This window comes from Ambystoma mexicanum, chromosome 7q (assembly GCF_040938575.1).
Source record: "Ambystoma mexicanum isolate Mex_15411 chromosome 7q, UKY_AmexF1_1, whole genome shotgun sequence".
Classification (NCBI taxonomy): domain Eukaryota; kingdom Metazoa; phylum Chordata; class Amphibia; order Caudata; family Ambystomatidae; genus Ambystoma; species Ambystoma mexicanum.
The window spans coordinates 302,834,330-302,852,153 of record NC_090941.1 but is presented as its reverse complement, the minus strand read 5'-3'; the positions used below and the strand labels follow the sequence as shown (position 1 = coordinate 302,852,153).

The window sequence follows — 17,824 nt, the reverse complement described above, 5'->3', positions numbered from 1 at the left end:
TGTTGTTCATTAGTCCATGTACGTTGTGTGTAAAAAATAAGCCATGTGGAGGGTTGGGGGTTCTTTAATGGCTGGTAATTGCGCAATGCCTAAATTAGTGGATTTTGCTAATGATAGGGGCCTGTAAAGTCTCCCTCTTCAGGATCTATCGATATTAGCATCCCAGACATGCCATTGTTGAGTTGGTGGAACCAGTGGTGCTAAGTAGCTAAAACAGGCGTCAGGGGGTTGACAGCATGCAGAGCACTGTGTCAGAGGAGGTGCAGAATCAAATGAAGGTTTCCGGATGCACAGTGGAGCCTGCATGTGGATAGGGGCACAGGTACAGGGAGTGGGAAGGTGAAGTAATGGACAGGAGGAAAGTGTGGACTGGACAAACATGTAAATGATGAGTTAACATCGAGAGATACTGATTGATATTGTAACATTGACTGCTGCATAAATTGCAATTTAAATGTACACAACTTGTGAAACGCGCAGCTACACACTGTGAATTTTTAAAAACAGCAGTGTTTTGGTAACCCTGCGTGAGGATTTATTTGTCTGCTAAGTGTTGCTTGAGTAGTTTCTTAGCTGACATTGTATTGAGCTCTGTGGATTGAGCTCAATCGTCCACCTATCTGGAACCTCCCTTGTTGCTCACGAGGGGACCACCAGGTACAACAATCCCCAGAAGCCCCGGCTTGGCTTATAACGAAACATCTGGCGCTTCAGCGCCGGTGCGTCATAGCCGAGCCGGTCTTCGCCAGCCCACGATATAAATTCTGTGAGTTGCCTCCCACCTCAAGGTTAGTATGGTTGCTAGGCCTGACCTACGCTTCCAGTTTCTGTAAGGCTAGAGTTCCCTTGTTTGCCAGTAGTCTAGTTGCTGCCATATTGCAATATCATCTTAGAACAGTGTTAGGTAAGATTTCCACAGAGCTGGTAAATCTTCCTTTCCTGGTTCAACCCCAGAACCTTTTGCTTTTCTAGTGGGATATTTTTCATTAATAGCTCAGTGAGTGGGAACATTTTTCCACACTCACCTAATCTTTAACTCTTTTTATCAGTGTCATTTTTAAGACTCTCCATAGTGTCTTTTTAAAGTTATGTTTAACAACTTATTGGCAATAAGTGCCTGTTGTTGCTGGGTTGCCCTAGGGGCTCCCCATTTAACTTTCTTGTGCTAACCTTGAGTGAACTACAGTTCCCAAGGGTAGAAAGGATCTTTGGATCCCTTTTACATTTTATTCTGTGAAACCAGCACACCCCACCTTATGTGGAATGCTGGGGAGATGCAATGTATCCCCTTTCACATTAAAACTAACAATTCAGTTACAGTGACAAGCTTACCTTTAATGGCTGGTGGCAGTGATACCTTTTACTAATTTGGTGCACCTTTACCGCGGGCTGTGATCACAGCTGCAGTAAAGGCACCTAAGGGTGCTCATTTTACCAAAATGGCCCCTGTCTTCTTTTTCTGCCATTTTAGTGTTTCTTGTCGTTTCTTGTTCCTTCCCATGAAATTCAGGGCAGGAAATTCCTTTGTGTGATTTTTGTCTTCGGCGGGAGTCCCCTAGACACCCCACACAGGCTCCAGTCAGTCTGTAAGCACAGGAAGTGGGGGAGGAGTCCAAAACTTCCCCATCCTTTGTCTTACGACTTGCTTCAATTGGGACAAATCCCAGTGGGGGGCTGGCTGTCCTGATTGGACAACCAGACGCCCCTTTCTTGTAAAATGCAGGCAGAGAATGCAGAGGTTGTGCTGTAGTTCCTGATAAATACTGGAAACCTGGAAGCTGAAGTCATGTCGACCACTGGAACATAAAACCAAAGAGGATGACGAAGGAAAGCGGCGGAGAGGATTTCCAGCGACCTGAGATCCTGCTGTGTAACCGGAGCCTGCTGCAGCCCTTCCTTCCAATCCACCTGGGGTCTCTGAAAACGACGACCCGAACCCAGAGCCTGGCGAGACCCACTAGACTCAAGAAGACCTGCTTTTTGAGCCATCCCACAGGTTGCTTTGACCTTGCGTCCTTGCAATACTCCAATACCCTGGGACCTCCAGCCACTGTGCGGTGCACGGTCTTCTGAATTCCGAATCTCGCTGAAACTTCGTAAGCATCTTGGTGTATCTCCAGATACACGAACCAAGTCTGAAAAAGTCCCCTCACAAGAGTGCTGGACCTTTGTAACAAGGAGAATTCAACTGTGATTTTCTGTCTTCTTCTGTGCTCCTTGAAAAGGCGCCAAATCCACAGAACCACATTCAGTCACGAGGGAAATCTTGCCTAGAGCCTTCTTCATCGATCCCTGCTGCAAAGTCCCTTCTGAGGTCTTGTGTTCAGTCTCCAGAACAAGGAATCCACTGACTGGGTATTTGGCTGATGTCCCTGAAGTTCTTCTGCTGCAATCTCTTCTTCATTGCTGAGGTACTGTGTTGGCTTGGATATATACTTACCTTAAGCCTGTTGGGATTTTTGTGTAGCTTTGGGGTGTTTTCTGTGATTGGGAGGTCCCTCATCCAGTGCACCCAGTCCCACTGCTAGAATCCTGCTGGGTGTTTTCTGTGAAGCCCCTGGACCCTCTTCTAAACTCTAAAAGTAAAGTACTCACCTGTTTGCCCAGTTTTCCTAAGGAACTCTGACACTTGCTACTAAACAACTTATTCTAACACTGCCTGTTGGTCACTAGTCCTAGTGACCCCCCCTTCTGACACTGAGAACACTCATGCTCCAAGAATAAGTGAAAGACTTTGAAGGGATTGGGACTTCTGCCTAGAAAAGAAATCAAGTGTTTTACTTACTTGTAATGAGTTGGTTGGTAACTGTAATTCTAAGAGTGAACAGTTACAAAAGTTCTTACTGATCTCGAATATGTGATACACTATTCTTAAAAGTATGCTTAACATATTTTCTTCCTTAGCCACTGTTTTGCCAGTCTAAAAGAAAGTAGATGTGAAAGTATTTTACTCTCCTGTGATTAGGTTGTTCCTCTTTACAAACGTAATGTGTTGGTTTCACCAGATTATTCCTGTAGGGTAATTGTATGAGTGTCCTCCAACTGTTAGTTTCACTAGGTTAATCCTGTTAGGATAACGGTATGAGTGTCCCCCCCAACTGGATCTTGCTTCCCCTGACTTGCTGCTAGTCCGTCCTTAATAAATCTGCATTAGGTTGTTGCATACCTAGAATAACTATTCAGTAAAGCGTGACATTGGGTTTTACTTTCTCCTTCATTGTGAAGTTAAAGTATGTGGGTTTTACTTACCTTGTGTTAGCTGTGTGCCATCCAAAAAAAGTTACCAGAGTTATTGCTTACCTCAATCTGGGGTTCCCTGATTTCAAAAGCATCTGTAATTGTATATTACATCCTTAGGTTTTACTCACCTGGTATAACTGTGTGTTATGACAAAAGTAGTTCTAGGTTTTTACTGCACCTAGGATAAGTGTTTCACTATTCACCAAAAGTATATTGTCCAGTTGACTGTTTATGTGATTTGTTCCAAGAGACACTGTACAACTGGAAGGGCCTACTGCCCTTGTATTACTGAATGTAATCTAAAAGTAACCATTGGTCTTTTACTCCCAAAGAATAGGCTTGACCTATTTTAAATGTGTCTAACAAGGTTTTGACTTCCCTAGAACTACTGTTAGGTGTTCCAAATAAGGTTTATACTTTGGTCTGTGTGCTTTCAAGTATAGTGTTGTGTTTTTATACTGTGATTTATTATAATGTTTTAGTACTTACTTAGCACTAGATTTATCTGGGCCTACCCGTATTTAAATAAATCCTTTATTTTTACAAAACAGAGTTTCAGTGTTTCTTTGGATCATTTGTATTACAATTTCACTTGTACTGTGTCTACTGCCCTCTCTCCCATCTAAGATAAGCCTGGCCGCTCTGTCTACGCTGCCCTATACTCAGGTGGTACAGCCTTATACTAAGAGTGGAGTCTTGTACTGCCTCAGTTGAATGGTTTTACTAAGCCCTTAGTTGGACTTCAGAAAAACTGTCCTAACAAACAGCTACTGTATTGTTAGTAAAAGTAACGGGATTGAACTGGTTGATATTGTAACATTGACTGCCTCATACATTGCAATTTAAATATACACGACTTGTGAAACGTGCAGATACACGCTGTGAATTTTTTTAAACAGCAGTGTTTTGGTAACCCTGCATGAGGATTTATTTGTCTGGTTAGTGTTGCTTGAGTATTTTCTTAGCTCACCTTGCATTGAGCTCTGTTGATTGAGTACAATCTTCCACCTATCTGGAACCTCCTCGGACGTGATCCTTGTGCAAGAGGTGTCCGCCAGGTACTACAATCCCCAGAAGCCCCGGATTGGCATCCAAAGAAACGTCATGCGTTTCAGCACCAGCACTTCATAGCCAAGCCGATATTCGCTGGTCCTCGCTGTCTGTGGCATTTCTGCTTGGCCCAGACACGTATTTTATCTTATCATTGCACCCAACCGGGTTTCGAGGTAAGATGAGATCTGTGGGGGAGACAATTGAGCCGAGCAGGTCTCCTCGCCATTGTAACATAGCTAGACAGCTAAGTGCGCAGAATGCCATGGAAAAGGCAAGGTTAAACTAACATGTTCCGTGGCACATTGATGAGCGAGCTGAGGTCACATGTATTGAAATGCGGGACAATATCAGAAAAGCAAGCAAACATAGGACGGTGAGGAAAATAACATCACGGCCTAGATTAGAAACCAAGGGGGAAGAACCCAATGTTTTGAAAGTAGGTCTACTCAACACCAGATCTTTGTGCAAACATGCACAACGTGTGCATGATTCACCATTTATGAGGAACTAGACATATTATGCCTAACAGAGACCTGGCCCCTGGGCCGGATGGTGCGCGTTATAAATAAACAAAATACAAATACAAGATCCGATTGGTCCTACTAGTGCCAATGCCGTACCAGAAGGGTACACCATCTACCATAAGAACAGAGAGTCAGGGATAGGGGGGAGGGGTGGCAGTCATAGTTCGCGATTACTTACACATGTTCTCGGCTACGACTTCATGTACTGGATTTAAGGTACTGCATCTCAAGCACACTCCCACAACAAAATGACTGCATTAATATTATAGTGGTATACAGACCTCCCTCCCTCACCTCAGATTTCAAAGACGAAATAACCCATCAGCTCAACAATTTGAAAAACCCAACTCAGCTACGCTGCTATTGGGTGACTTCAACAGGTGGCGAGGGAACTCGATTGACAAAGAGGCCCTCCGCTTGGAGCAAACACTGAATAATATTGGCTTTAGGGTTATAAATACGGAACCCACAACAGTCAAAGGGAACCAGCTGGACTGCGATATAGCACAAAACGTTGATGTACCGGTGGTAAGGACCTCTCCATTCATTTGGTCGGACCACTTCAAAGTAATTTTTCAGGTGCAAATAAACCACCCCCGCAAGAAAAGTCACAACAGACAAGAGAAAGTCCTAAGCAGGAACTACAAGAACATAGGGCCGGCACAGCTGGAACAGTGCATGATCAAAGTTCTTGAGGATCTTTAGAAGAGTGACACATGTGAAGACACTTTACTGAAATATTTTCATTTTGCACGGGAGCTAGTTGAGCAGTTGGCACCTATAAAGCCCAAAGTGATAAGAGAGAACAGAAACCATCAAAAATGGTTTCACTCAGAACTAACCCAACTCAAAAAAGAGAAATTAAGTAGGCAGAGTAGGTGGCTCAAACATCCCACATAAACCAACAAAGAGCTGTGGAAGTGCACAGAAAAATTATATAAGAATGAGATTAGCGAGGCTACCAAATACTTTTACAAAGATCAGATTACATCAGCATCTAATTCCACCAGGAAATTATTTGAAATCTTAAAGTCTATCGATAAGTCCAAAGTTATGTCCCCTCCTTTCACTCCATCACAGGAAGACTGTGATAATGTGCATAAGGCCTTTGCCAAAAAAATCCAGAAGGCCAGGGAATCTATTATAGCATCACAAGATACCCCAATGTACAGGCAGTTACATCTACACGGTAACATCCTCGGCTGGGTGCAGATAGCTTTAAGTTTCTTCCAATAAAGAAAGAAGAGATGATTAAAGTTCTAGCAACAATGAAGCCAACTTCATGTGCCGAGAACACCACTCCCCCTGCCCCCCAAGAATAATACTGGAAAATAAGGATATTTTTGCACCAGTATTAACCAAAATAGTTAACGCCTCGTTTAGAGATAGAATTGTTCCCAAGGGTATTAAATCAGTCACCATTACGTCTCTCCTAAAGAAAAAACAGGGTTAGACCAGGGAATATGAGACCAATCACCAATTGGAACTTCTTGCTTAAAGTGCTGGACAAAATCGCTACAGGACAACTACAAAAGCATGTTGAAGTAAATCATATACTGCATGATCAACAACCCGGTTCCGAGCTGCACACAGTACGCAGACGGCAATGTTAGATCTGCTGGACAGCGGCAAGGCAGAGCTATTAGTGCTCCTGGATCGGAGTGCGGCCTTCGACTTAGTCGAGCACCAGTTACTCCAATTAGCATGGGACAAAGTGGCACATTGCTCCGAAGGGGCCTCCGCATGGCTGGAATCCTTCCTTGCGGACAGAGAGGCTGAAATCCACTGGGGGAAAAATTCTCCAAAAGTGCACTCATCAGGTATGGTGTCCCGAAAGGGGGCTAGTTGATCACCTCTCCTCTTTCACCTTTACATGCAAGGTATCTGTGAGGTACTCGAAGGTATCGGAGCATTTTTTTTTTACCAACTACGCTGACGATACCCAGTTGGTGGTGGAGTTATGTGTTAACTATATTGAGGATAGCGCTAAAATCACGACGCTATATAACATCAGGGAATTGGATTGAGAACAATCGGATGTGCCTTAACAGCAGCAAAACGGAGATGATGGGTTTTTGCACCCATCAGGCTCGGGCCAAACTGGGGCCAGAATACGAGGCCTTTTATATCAAAGACACTTGCATACAGGTGTCCGGGAAGTTGAAAACTCTTGGGCTTGTCCTGGAAGCCTCAATGGGAGCAGAAGCTCAGGTTCAACGCCTTCACAAGAGGAATCTATACCACCTAGGTCTACTTAGAGCTATAAACCCTTCCTAAACGAAGAGAACTGTGCCACAAATGCAAGGGCCACCATTGTGTCCCGCTTAGATTATGGAAATGCGCTTATGCTTGGAGCTAGCAAGAGCTGCGTAGCTAAATACCAGGTTATGGAAAACAAAGCGGTCAGGATAATAAAGGGGAAGAGGAAAAGCGAACACATTACCACAGATAGAAGAGCACTTCATTGGTTGAAGATTTAAGACAGGATCCACTTCAAATCCCTAACATTGGTTCACGGGTATCTGCATGGTAATGCAACAGAGTATCTTAAGGAAAAAATCGTTCAATATAAACCTAACCGTGCCCGGAGATCGGAGGCACTAGGCAGGATTACAGTACCAGCCCACAAACGAGCAACCGGGTTAGGAAGGGCCTTTCTCATACTGGCGGCAAAAAAACAGAATAGCATTCTGCTAGCCATTAGACTGGTATCCAGCTATATGGCCTTCAGGAAGAGTATAAAATATATCTAAGTAAGGGGTGGCCTACCTTTTTAGGAAGGTTAGCTAGGATAGGTCTCTTTGTCCTGTACCATTTTATATGTAACTTCGTGTTCATGTTTTTATGCGCCCCGATGTCTGCGGGCTTTCAACGCTTTATAAGCTCATAAATAAATAAAATAAATTAAAAAAAAGAGATGGACTAACGTATGCACAATGACAGTTCGAGTTACGGATGTAAAAATCACCTATATTCCACTGCCGGGTTTGGACGCGTGAGAAATAGAAGTGCACATATCACAGACTTGAATAGAAGATCAGGTGAGTATTTTAAAACAATGTATATTTTTATAATAAATCGTTTTCGGAAAAGTGGAATTCGGTCAAATTGCATTCGGTATCTTATATGGAAACGACCCGTATCACATGCATCCACCATTCTCTGAGAGGTAATTTATCACCACTCAACATTCTACTGTTATGCAAGGAGAACCAGTGATACAGACACACACGTACAAGGTGCATTCACAGTACTCAGGACTAAATACCACACATCCATGAAGCCCTTATTTTATATCTTGTTAAATGACTGAGTTAACAAATATCCACATTATTTTCTGCTCAGCAGAGAAGACATTGTATGGTGTTTTGGGATTTTCTCACCCAATCATCTAACTGAAAAATAAATGGGGTGTATTGAAAAAGCAGTTGGCCGTTTATGTTGAAGAGGAACATAATTAATGAGTGGAGGGGAATTAATAAGGTGACTAAGGGCAGAATTCATTTTCTTTGGGGGGGGGTTTGCAGTCTCATTTTATGGGACTCTCAACTTTTTGCTTTTCTCGACTTTTTTGGGGTTTCGAATTTATTTTAGTGGTCAGAGGGGCCTCGGCTGAAGTCCCTGTGCCACTACATTTAGATTTACCTTATTTAAGGTATATTGAATTGGGTTGCCCATAGGTAGCCCAGCCCCATGAGTGCCTCTGAGGCACCACATTTCTGCCATTGTATCACCCTACATTGGTTTTAGGGAGTACACTGGTGGTTATTGTTGGCTTAACTAGGGGTGCAATTCGATTTACCACATTAGTAGCCAATGGTAGCCATTGAGGTACTGATTTTCTAATTCCTACTCTAAACATTTTAAAGGGCTTGCTTTGTTCAGGGAAACCACAAACCAGACCTACAAATCAACATTCTGCCCATGCGGGGCCAGGATGGCAGTCTCTGCAGTGGTTCTGACTGGTTTAGACCATTTCCTGGCGCTGGGTATGCTACTACACTTTGTGTCAGTGGATCTGGATGTTTGGAGGTTTTTGGGGACAACATAATTGGCTGGCTCGCAAAATCTTTTTTTATTCCACGGATGGGATTGGTGGGTTTACAGAAGCCAACCCAGGTGAGTGAAGGTACACATATGGAACCCCTTTTCCCGAGCTCAGTGCTGGTAGATTTTTTTTAAAATAACTTTGAGTTTTGCATAACAACCTGTATAGCAAAGGTCGCAACATAGTGTGCAACATAAGTACATTGACATCAGTATCCCAGGTCTGAGGCCGCCACCTCCCTGTCCCCTCTCCCCCACACTCCCCCGCCCCCGTCTCCCAGTCCCCCTCCCATCCATTCCTTTGTTCATATTTACGTGGATATCCCCTGCACTTGTAGACTACCTGATCCCATTTTATTTTTTTCTAACATTAATCCCAGTTCTCCATGCTCCGATTGCTGGGGCGTCCGGTTAATCCTTTTTTTCGCTATCGAACATTTAGCCACTATGCACGCTATGTTTATGAATCCCTTGTTGCATCTATCCATTCCCTCCTCCCCCCAAATCCCTAGCAGCATCCCCTTGGGGTCCCAGTGTATCAGTCTCTCCCAGATCCCTTCTATTTACTTTCGGATCCCCTCCCAATACCTCTGCAACTTTTAGTAGACCCTATGCAGGTACTTGAATTGTATCTTCCTCAGTCGGGCTGCGATGGCCATCTCCCTGGGATATCGTAGGGCCTCCCCCTTTTCGGCATTCTCTATTTCTCCTAAGTCCCGTACCCATCTCCTCTTCAACTTATCCAGATGCGTCAATGAGTTAAAAATCAAAGCCTTATAGAGGGTTGAGACCTGCTTCCCCTTAATTTCTCCATCCAATACATTGCGTTTGATTGGAGAGGCCTGTGGGAGGGCAGCTGCTCTATTTATATGTGGTGCCAAGTCATTCCTGGTCTACAGGTATTTATAAGGGTTAGGTCTAGACAGCCCCCACTTCCCCTGTAACTCCCGAAATAACCTAATCACGTCGGAAGTCACCATATCCCCTCCGCCCCCCCATCACCTGCATCTGTTTGGTCTTACAATCCACTCCCCATCGCAGTTGTTGGATCCCCCTCAATGCACCTGTTCCCCCCAGATCCTAGCTGCCAGAATAAGTTTCCTACCCATCCCAGGTGCCTGTGACCAGACTCTGCCTACCTCAGCTGTAAGTGGCCAGCACTTTGCCCTTTGGGGCTTCCATACAGGATCCCCTCCCATCCATTCCTACCCATCAAATCCAACTCCATATCCACCAAGCTATTCATACCCCCCCCCTGATTAGCCCACCCATTTGATATGGCCAGTTGCATTGCAGAGTAGTAAAGCCTCGGGACACCTAGTCCTCCTTCCCACTGAGAATTCTACTGTGTCTCCAGCTTGACTCTGGGGGCTTCCTTCTCCCAGCGGAAATCCATATCAAATTCCTTCACGTGTATCCCCTTCGGGGCATGCTGCACCTAGTATAGTAGACTGGGAAGGGTCACCATTTTATAGAATGCCGCACGTCCCATCAGAGAAATCGGGAGGGTCATCCACTGTCTGACATTCTGTTGAAATAGTTTAATCGCTGGGCTGAGGTTCAACTCGATAAAGTGTGTCATCCTTTTGGATAAACGCCCCCAGGAACCTAAAACCGCTCTCTTCCGTTTTCAGCAGCGGGTATCGACCTCTAGTCCCGTCCCAAGTCCACCGGTTAGTACGATCCAAATTCCTCTAGGATAATTATCTTTGGTATTGAGATTTCCAGGTTAGTCACATACAACAGAATATCGCCTGAAAACAGTGAGATCCGTTCCTCCCTACCCCCCAGCCATACAAACCATGTTAACCCATTATACAACACTTAACCAACCTAAAGAGCCCTCCCCGAATCTCATTCTCCGCAGCACCGCAATCAAATACACCCATTAAAAGGAGTCAAAGGCTTACTGAGCATCCTACCGGACGCTGCAGCCTCTTTGCCCCCTCAAAGACTAATGTTCCATCTAGTAGACCAATTTGGGATGAATCTGCATTGATCTCCCTTCACTATAGCCGCTATGATCTTACCCAGCTGATTCGCCAAGACTTCGGCTAGGATTTTTGTCTCAATATTAATTAGGGATATTGGTGTGTATGACCCACAATACTCCTTTGGTTTACCCTTTTTTTTGGTATCAATACTATCGTGGCAGCTCTGAGATCTGGCGGGAGCACCCCTTTTTCCTTACCCTCCTGGAGCATTTCCCACAGTGGCCCCGAGAGGTCCTCCCTCAGTTTCAGCCAAAGTTCCAGTGGGAAACGATTCGGCCCGCCTCCTTACCCCTTTCCTAACTGTACCATTGCCTCCTGTACCTCTTCTAATTGTAGTTCCCCTACCAGCTTCTCCTTCAGCTCCCCCGATAAGCCGGTCAGCTCTAATCTATACCAAAGGTCCTCCACTTCTTGCTACCCTCTAGTGAGTGTGCTGCTGGATTTTTGTACGGAAAGCAGGTTAGCTTAAGTGCTAAAGAATTTCTCACCAATTCCCGCAGTGGCTGCATTGTTAGGCCTTCTTTTAGCCATACTGGCTGGATGAAGTAGGCTGGGCATATCTTCGGCTTGGGTTTTTGGCTGCTGGGGCTCCTACCTGTTTTCTTCATCCTGCTGCTTGTCCACCTCTTCTGCTGGGGCCAAGCCTTCTATATGGAGACTGTTTTCCGGGATGTTAGTTTTGGAAGCTGCCACTACCTAGAAAGGTATTGGAACTCAACACCCAACCTAATCTGGTGTACCTGAGCCACCTCTGGTCGTCACCACCGTTGCTCTGCTGCAGGGGATGTTTTGCTGGCGTACCACCCGTGTTTGCCTGCTGAGTCACCAGGGATTGTAGTGTGAAGGTTCATCTGTCCTTCTCGAGCAGTCTCGTCAGTGATTCTGCTTTTGGGTTGTGGGTCCCACTTCTGCAAAGGGCCATCATTATTCTTTTAGGACTTCAGGGTCATCGCTGGCTCAGAGTGCAAGTCCCTGGGCGACCGGATCCTTCTTTTTGCCCTTTAAAAAGAAGTCTTTGCTTACAGAGTTGTTCGGCTCGCCTGGAACTGTGTTTTCAGGAACCAACACTGGAACTATTCACCTATGGGTCCTGGATTGGTGGGATATTGAAGATACTACTTCTTATGGGAGTCTGTGGCCTGTGCTTGTAGAGTTCAGCAGTTCCCCTTCTACCGCATTTCCTCATTTATTAATTTTTGGGGCTGACTCCCGCTCTGCTTCTCTGGTCCTGGGGCTGCTAGGTCAAGAATCCTCCACTCAATCTTTTCTGCTAGGTCTCCACAGGTATCCCCTGGAGTTGACTGCTTTCTTCTGGGTGCCCAGACTTTTCTGACTTTTGCGGCTTGCTGTGGTGCAAAATTGAACTCCTGCAAGTGACACTGCAAGGTACTTACCTGAACTGTGGCATTTTCTAGTATACCATGGAGTTGTTCCAAGCCAATTATTTTTTTTAGACTTTCCTTGATTTATTAGGGATTTTAAAATGCTATTATACCCCTGCTTAAGATATTCATTGTATCACTGTGTGTTGCTACCGTTTCCCTCCGTGGAATCGAATATGCCCTTCTCTGCCTAGGGACCGTCTTACTATATTATATCCTTGACTTCGGTAGCCCTCCTAGTTGGACATTGTGTTCCCCACATCTAAATGCCACAACTGTCTTATGTGCATATTTACTATGTATTATACTTTATTTAAAATGTACAAGGAAATCTGGGCTAAGCTCTGCGTGGTACCCTTGGATCCTAACTGGTAATGTAATATTGTATTTTTTTGCCACCAGGTATGTGGCTTACATTTTAGGGTACAGAGTGAGTTAGGTCTTAACTGGACATTTAGTGTTTTTTACTTACACTTTGCTCTGCTATGTGTTTTGTGTAACCCAAGTTCTTATTTTTCCCCATCATAAATATGTTATGCCAGACCTTAGAAATATTGTGTATATTTTCAGCTCTTTTGTGGTTCCCATTGGGATTAATTGTACTTTCCTGCTAGCCTTCCTCCCTACTGAAGTTAAAGCTGACTGCTCTGCTACATCTACGACTGGAGCGTCTATGTCTTTCCTTTTGGGCGACAAACTATTCAACCATTTGGTTAGAAGATTGCACAGCCCTCACCAGAGTTACCATTGCTTGGGAGAATAGAATCTACGAGTCTTGCAGCTGCTCACTGAGATCTAGAACAACTCACCATGGTGCCCCCCCCAGCCTCCATTATCCACAATGCATTGTCACACCACCATCCCAATACCCTAAAATCAAATTAAAACTATAGAGTTATTCCACTAAACATTGCGGTAAAATCACGGTTCACCAAATGCAGTGAAACAGTCACTGTAAATTGGGCAGGTTCTACTCACTTGGCAAGGGCATTTTCTAATTTCCTTCCCTCCAATGATCTGGCAATGACACATGCCCGAGACATATGAACCTACTTTTAGCTCAGGACTCCCACACACATTATGGAGAGCGCATTCATGTGCAAGTATGATCATCGCTGTTGAATGACAAGGAGACATAGTGGTGAGACAATAGTCCCTTGTGCAGCTATGTCAGCTGCATCTCAGGCATAGTTGGGAGCCAAAATAGTGATGGTGTAAAGTGCAATTTTGGATGAGGAAAAAAAAACGCAACATGCTCAAATGCAGCTCACCTGAACAGATAACTTGCTGTATTCTGATAACCACACGTGTTGATCCTAGTCCCATTGTATATGTGACTTTACAAAACAGAAGAATACATTCTAAGAACTGTTCACATTAAAAACAATCAAAAGATAACTTACCATCTTCGTGCCGGAGATACTGGTTGCCTCCTGGATCTCTAGCCAAGGACCATGCCTCCCCTTCGTCGCTCTCACAGAACTCTACCATGCTGTTCTTGTCCATTTGCACCCATGTGCCTTCTGTGTTGATCACCTGGTGCAAGCACAGAAAGTAGAATATTTACTCTTTTCCTCCCTCTCAGATAACCATCACTCAGTCTGAGATACGATATTTCATTTCCCTGGACATGTCATTGTATCTTTTTGCAGCATTTTAATGGGGGCAAGGCCGATATTCTCCCTTCTCCCACACCTCTTGCCACCCCTCACATTCCTATTTTTCCCCTACTCCCTGAACTCGCACCCTGCATCTAAAAAAGCAGCAAAAAAATGCTGTGAAAGGGCTGCTGTGGGATGGGGATACCCGATAGTCACAATCATGCTTATTCACAATCATGCTTAAACAGTCAATGTATAAAAAGCACATTTTACATTTTGATATCAAAAGATAAATATTGAAAATATTTCCACTATGCAAGTCATAGAATAGAGACAAATTTAGACCACAGAAACAGGAGTAAATCAGACGTACATTGAAAAAAGTCACAGACTGAAAGCATCAATTTTAAAAACAGAGAAAGTGTTCTCTTTTGACTGTCTAAAAATGAATTACAAGCAGCAGCATTGTGCAGACAAATATACAATCCAAATAACAATTGAACCTAGATCAATGTTTTCTGAAGTTGTCTGCAAAATGTTCTTCCAAATTCCTAAAGCTATTGATGGAATAGCATGACACACTACATCCTTGGGCCCATTTCCAGCAACAGACCACAATGACTAAATACAGATCATGTACACAAGTGCTATGGAACATAGGAGTATATCCAACAGAATGCCAAAATCGTGTTAACATATTTGATTTGTGACTCAGCAAAAGAGCAATGTAAACACTTTCACGTCATGCAATTGTTTCTTACGTTATGTCTGATGCAGACAAATTAACCAATGAGAAAGCACTGTGGAAAATCTGGAGGAAAAAATGTATATTTGTAGCACAAATATCTTGCTCCTGGAAAATACAGTACATTATAAATGTAGATGCTTTTGTGGCCTTCAACAATGTTATTAAGCAAGCCAATATCTAAAAAGCCATAAACTGAGTCTAAAAGAAATCCATACCTCGCCCACTGCCTTGACTTTGTTTCCCAGTACTAACATTCCAATTGGGATACCTCTAAGGTTAGGGCAGCTTCTGATGTTGTGGCCTGAGGGTCCAGTCTTCACTACCTTGTACGCGCCAGGCCCACCACGGAGAAATGGCTTATCTTGCTCACGCACCATTGCTTCCTGTGGGGCATGTGCATTCAATTCTTTAAAAAAGTCATCAGAATTAGACTTGGGCTCCTGAAACAGAACAGAACAGAACACCACTGATTAAACCACATGGCACCAAAAAAATATCTTCCCGCTAGTTCTCTCAATGCTTACTTTCTTAACTGGAATCTGTTAAATGACACCGAATTATATTGGTTCTGCCAACACATTAACCTCACTTGACACTAAGTGATCTGAGAAGATTGGAGGGGGGGGGGGGTAGGGGCGCTGAATGACTGTCCTGGAGTTAATTGAATCAGATGATTCAATCTGAGAAAAGCATACATATCTCCAATACTTTCATATTCTATGTACATTCAGGTGCCTTAACATGTCCTAAAGAAGTAATATGTCACATTAGTGGCTCTAATTTCTAAGTGCTCTAATCATTTTTAAAACTGTCAGAGGATATGTTTTGAAGAGCTTAGATCAAAAGAAAATAAGGGAAATGACAACTAAAAGAAAAAGGCATCCCAGCATTAACTAATTAAAATAACATTGGATTTAAAAGAAAGGAACTTTTTTCGGCAAAGAATTAGGCTAGTCAGAGATGCCAAGCAATATTGAGATATTTGCGTATACTAGAATTGGTTTGTGGTCTTCAGTGTTAGTGCTTTTAGGACCTTTGAACATTAATAATGACATAGTACGTACTTACTATTAACAAAGAACTGATGTGTGTTCCTATCAGTATTAATAGTGGGATAAAGAGAACCGTTTACTCTACTAAAACCAAACTGATGTATGTGTTAAATGCAGCAAGATGTCATCTTAAACATACCAAATACTCCCATCACATTCATGCCAGTTAGTTGAGTGTCCTGCTCTCAATGGTGGCAATGCATTCACATACACCGCAAACTTCACATAATTCCGATACAGTGATGACCTTTTCCAGGCGCCTACGCCAAAAACTACAGCTTACAGAGTCTAACAAGCACACTGTGATCGACCAGGGCAAGGTTCAACATAATGTCCTTTTAAGACAGGCACAGCGCTCTGGAGTTACATTTCTACAATTATAGCCCATTAGACCAGAAATAGTAACACTCTGTCCTCCAAAAGGAATGTTTGGTTCCATAGAGAAGTCCACAACAGCCTGTCCTCTTACAATCATAGGATTCTTAATCAAAACGGTACCATTGGATTTAATATATTTGTTTTTGACCATCCTGTAAAGAGGGTCCTTTGCAGCTCCTTTGCAATTATAAACAGTTTATTCATAGGCACAATTTCACAAAGCCTGCACCAACAAACTGTTTTCACTGGCATGTCTGATAACATCACTCCTATAGGTGTAAAACACCATGCTAATTAGGAACCAGTTTCAAGAGTCTACAACCAGATACTAATCACTTTTTTTTAAACTGACAATTGAGAAACAGGGCTCTTCCTGAACAAAGCAATTACCTCTGCATATTTCAACAATGATCTGTTGTGGGCGTGCGTCTCTGTGTGCACACACTGTAGATGCAATTAAAACAAAACAGATTCCAGTTCTGCAAACTATTTTTTGGTTGCCCAAAACCTTACAATTGCTTCATTCAATTTGAAATCCAAATTCTGCCTGCACCAAATGATAATGGTGTAAACTTCCTTACCTTTGACTATTAGATTTTGTAAAGACTATAGGGGATAACCCATTGATGCACAACAAGCAAGTGTTGACGGCAAAAGTGGCCATAAGTTTTATTGCACAGCGATCTAAATAAAGAAAAGATCAAATACAAGAAACCCAGGCATCTGATCTCATCCAGGATTCTGGGTCAGATTTGTGCATTTCAAATATCAAAATAACAGAAAACTTCAGGTCCTGCTTCTCATACAAGGGGAACTTGGTTAAGTTGACCTACATTGGTCAAGAAAAAGATCCTTAGTACAAACAGTAAAACTAGTGACATCTGAAGGTCTTCCAACTTTCAAACAACCCGTTTTAAAACAACCAGACATCAGCAGAGAATATGCCAACAAAGCAGAAGGAAATTACACTCTGAAGCGTTTTCTAAATTTCTAAGAACCTGTCGCAATGGCACGTCAACAGAATCCATCAAAATGGAAAATAATTATCAATAATGAGGCCTGTTAGTGCTCAACACCATAAGAGGAAGAATCTCTCTCAAATTCACAGGTTATAAGCCAAAGTAGGTATAGCACAGGAAAACCTGACCCTCAGGAAGCATTTATATATATATACGGAAGTTACTTTTTTTTAATGGGTGATAAACTCTTGGTACGATTTCTTTATTGTGCATGACTAAATAAATAAAACACAAGAGACAGAAGACAGTCACAAACATTTTAACTCTGGAATGCTAAAGAGCCCATTAAGCTCAGGTGAACGTTCCAGGGACTTTAACTATCTTTTCAGCAAAGTGTGTTGATATTCTTTTCAAATGAAACATTACCTAGCATCATAGAGCTAATGCCTGAAAAAAAGGCTGGATCTAGCAACTGGTAGAAGCCTGAGCAGTGCTCAAAGGCTTAATTTAAAGATTATATGCAGAGACAGGACATCAAAGGACAAGGCAGGACACTGAGCAATGGCATTTAACATAAATATATGTCAGCTTCCTTTTTAACTCATGTGGCACTGAAGATATTTTAGTTTACAGCTTCCATGATCCATTCACAACTACCTGTGCTGTCTAGGGCTGATGGGAGATGCAGTCCATAACACAGGGTCATATAATGAGTACCGGGGTTTTACATTCTTAATGGTGACACATTTCCTACAGATTATGAGCTGAAATGAACCTATCTTTTGGCAAATAAAAAGGGCAGAACTTACAGAAATATTCCTGAGCCTAACAACCTACAAAAAAGTC

The 17,824-nt window shown here is 43.1% G+C and overlaps 1 protein-coding gene across 12 annotated transcripts in view; it reads right to left on the bottom strand.

Annotated features, from left to right (window-relative positions):
- The window catches only part of MYCBP2 (MYC binding protein 2), a 3,160,061-nt gene that overhangs the window by 1,070,657 nt on the left and 2,071,580 nt on the right, over positions 1-17,824 (bottom strand). For 10 of the 12 annotated variants that reach the window (XM_069639721.1, XM_069639717.1, XM_069639718.1 and 7 more), the window contains 2 exons: positions 14,805-15,029; positions 13,644-13,776 (listed from right to left, as the gene is read on the bottom strand). In XM_069639721.1, the coding sequence (XP_069495822.1) occupies positions 13,644-13,776; positions 14,805-15,029 (358 nt within the window). The remainder of the gene's footprint in view (positions 1-13,643; positions 13,777-14,804; positions 15,030-17,824) is intronic. The other 2 variants (XM_069639725.1, XM_069639726.1) reach the window with 1 other exon arrangement.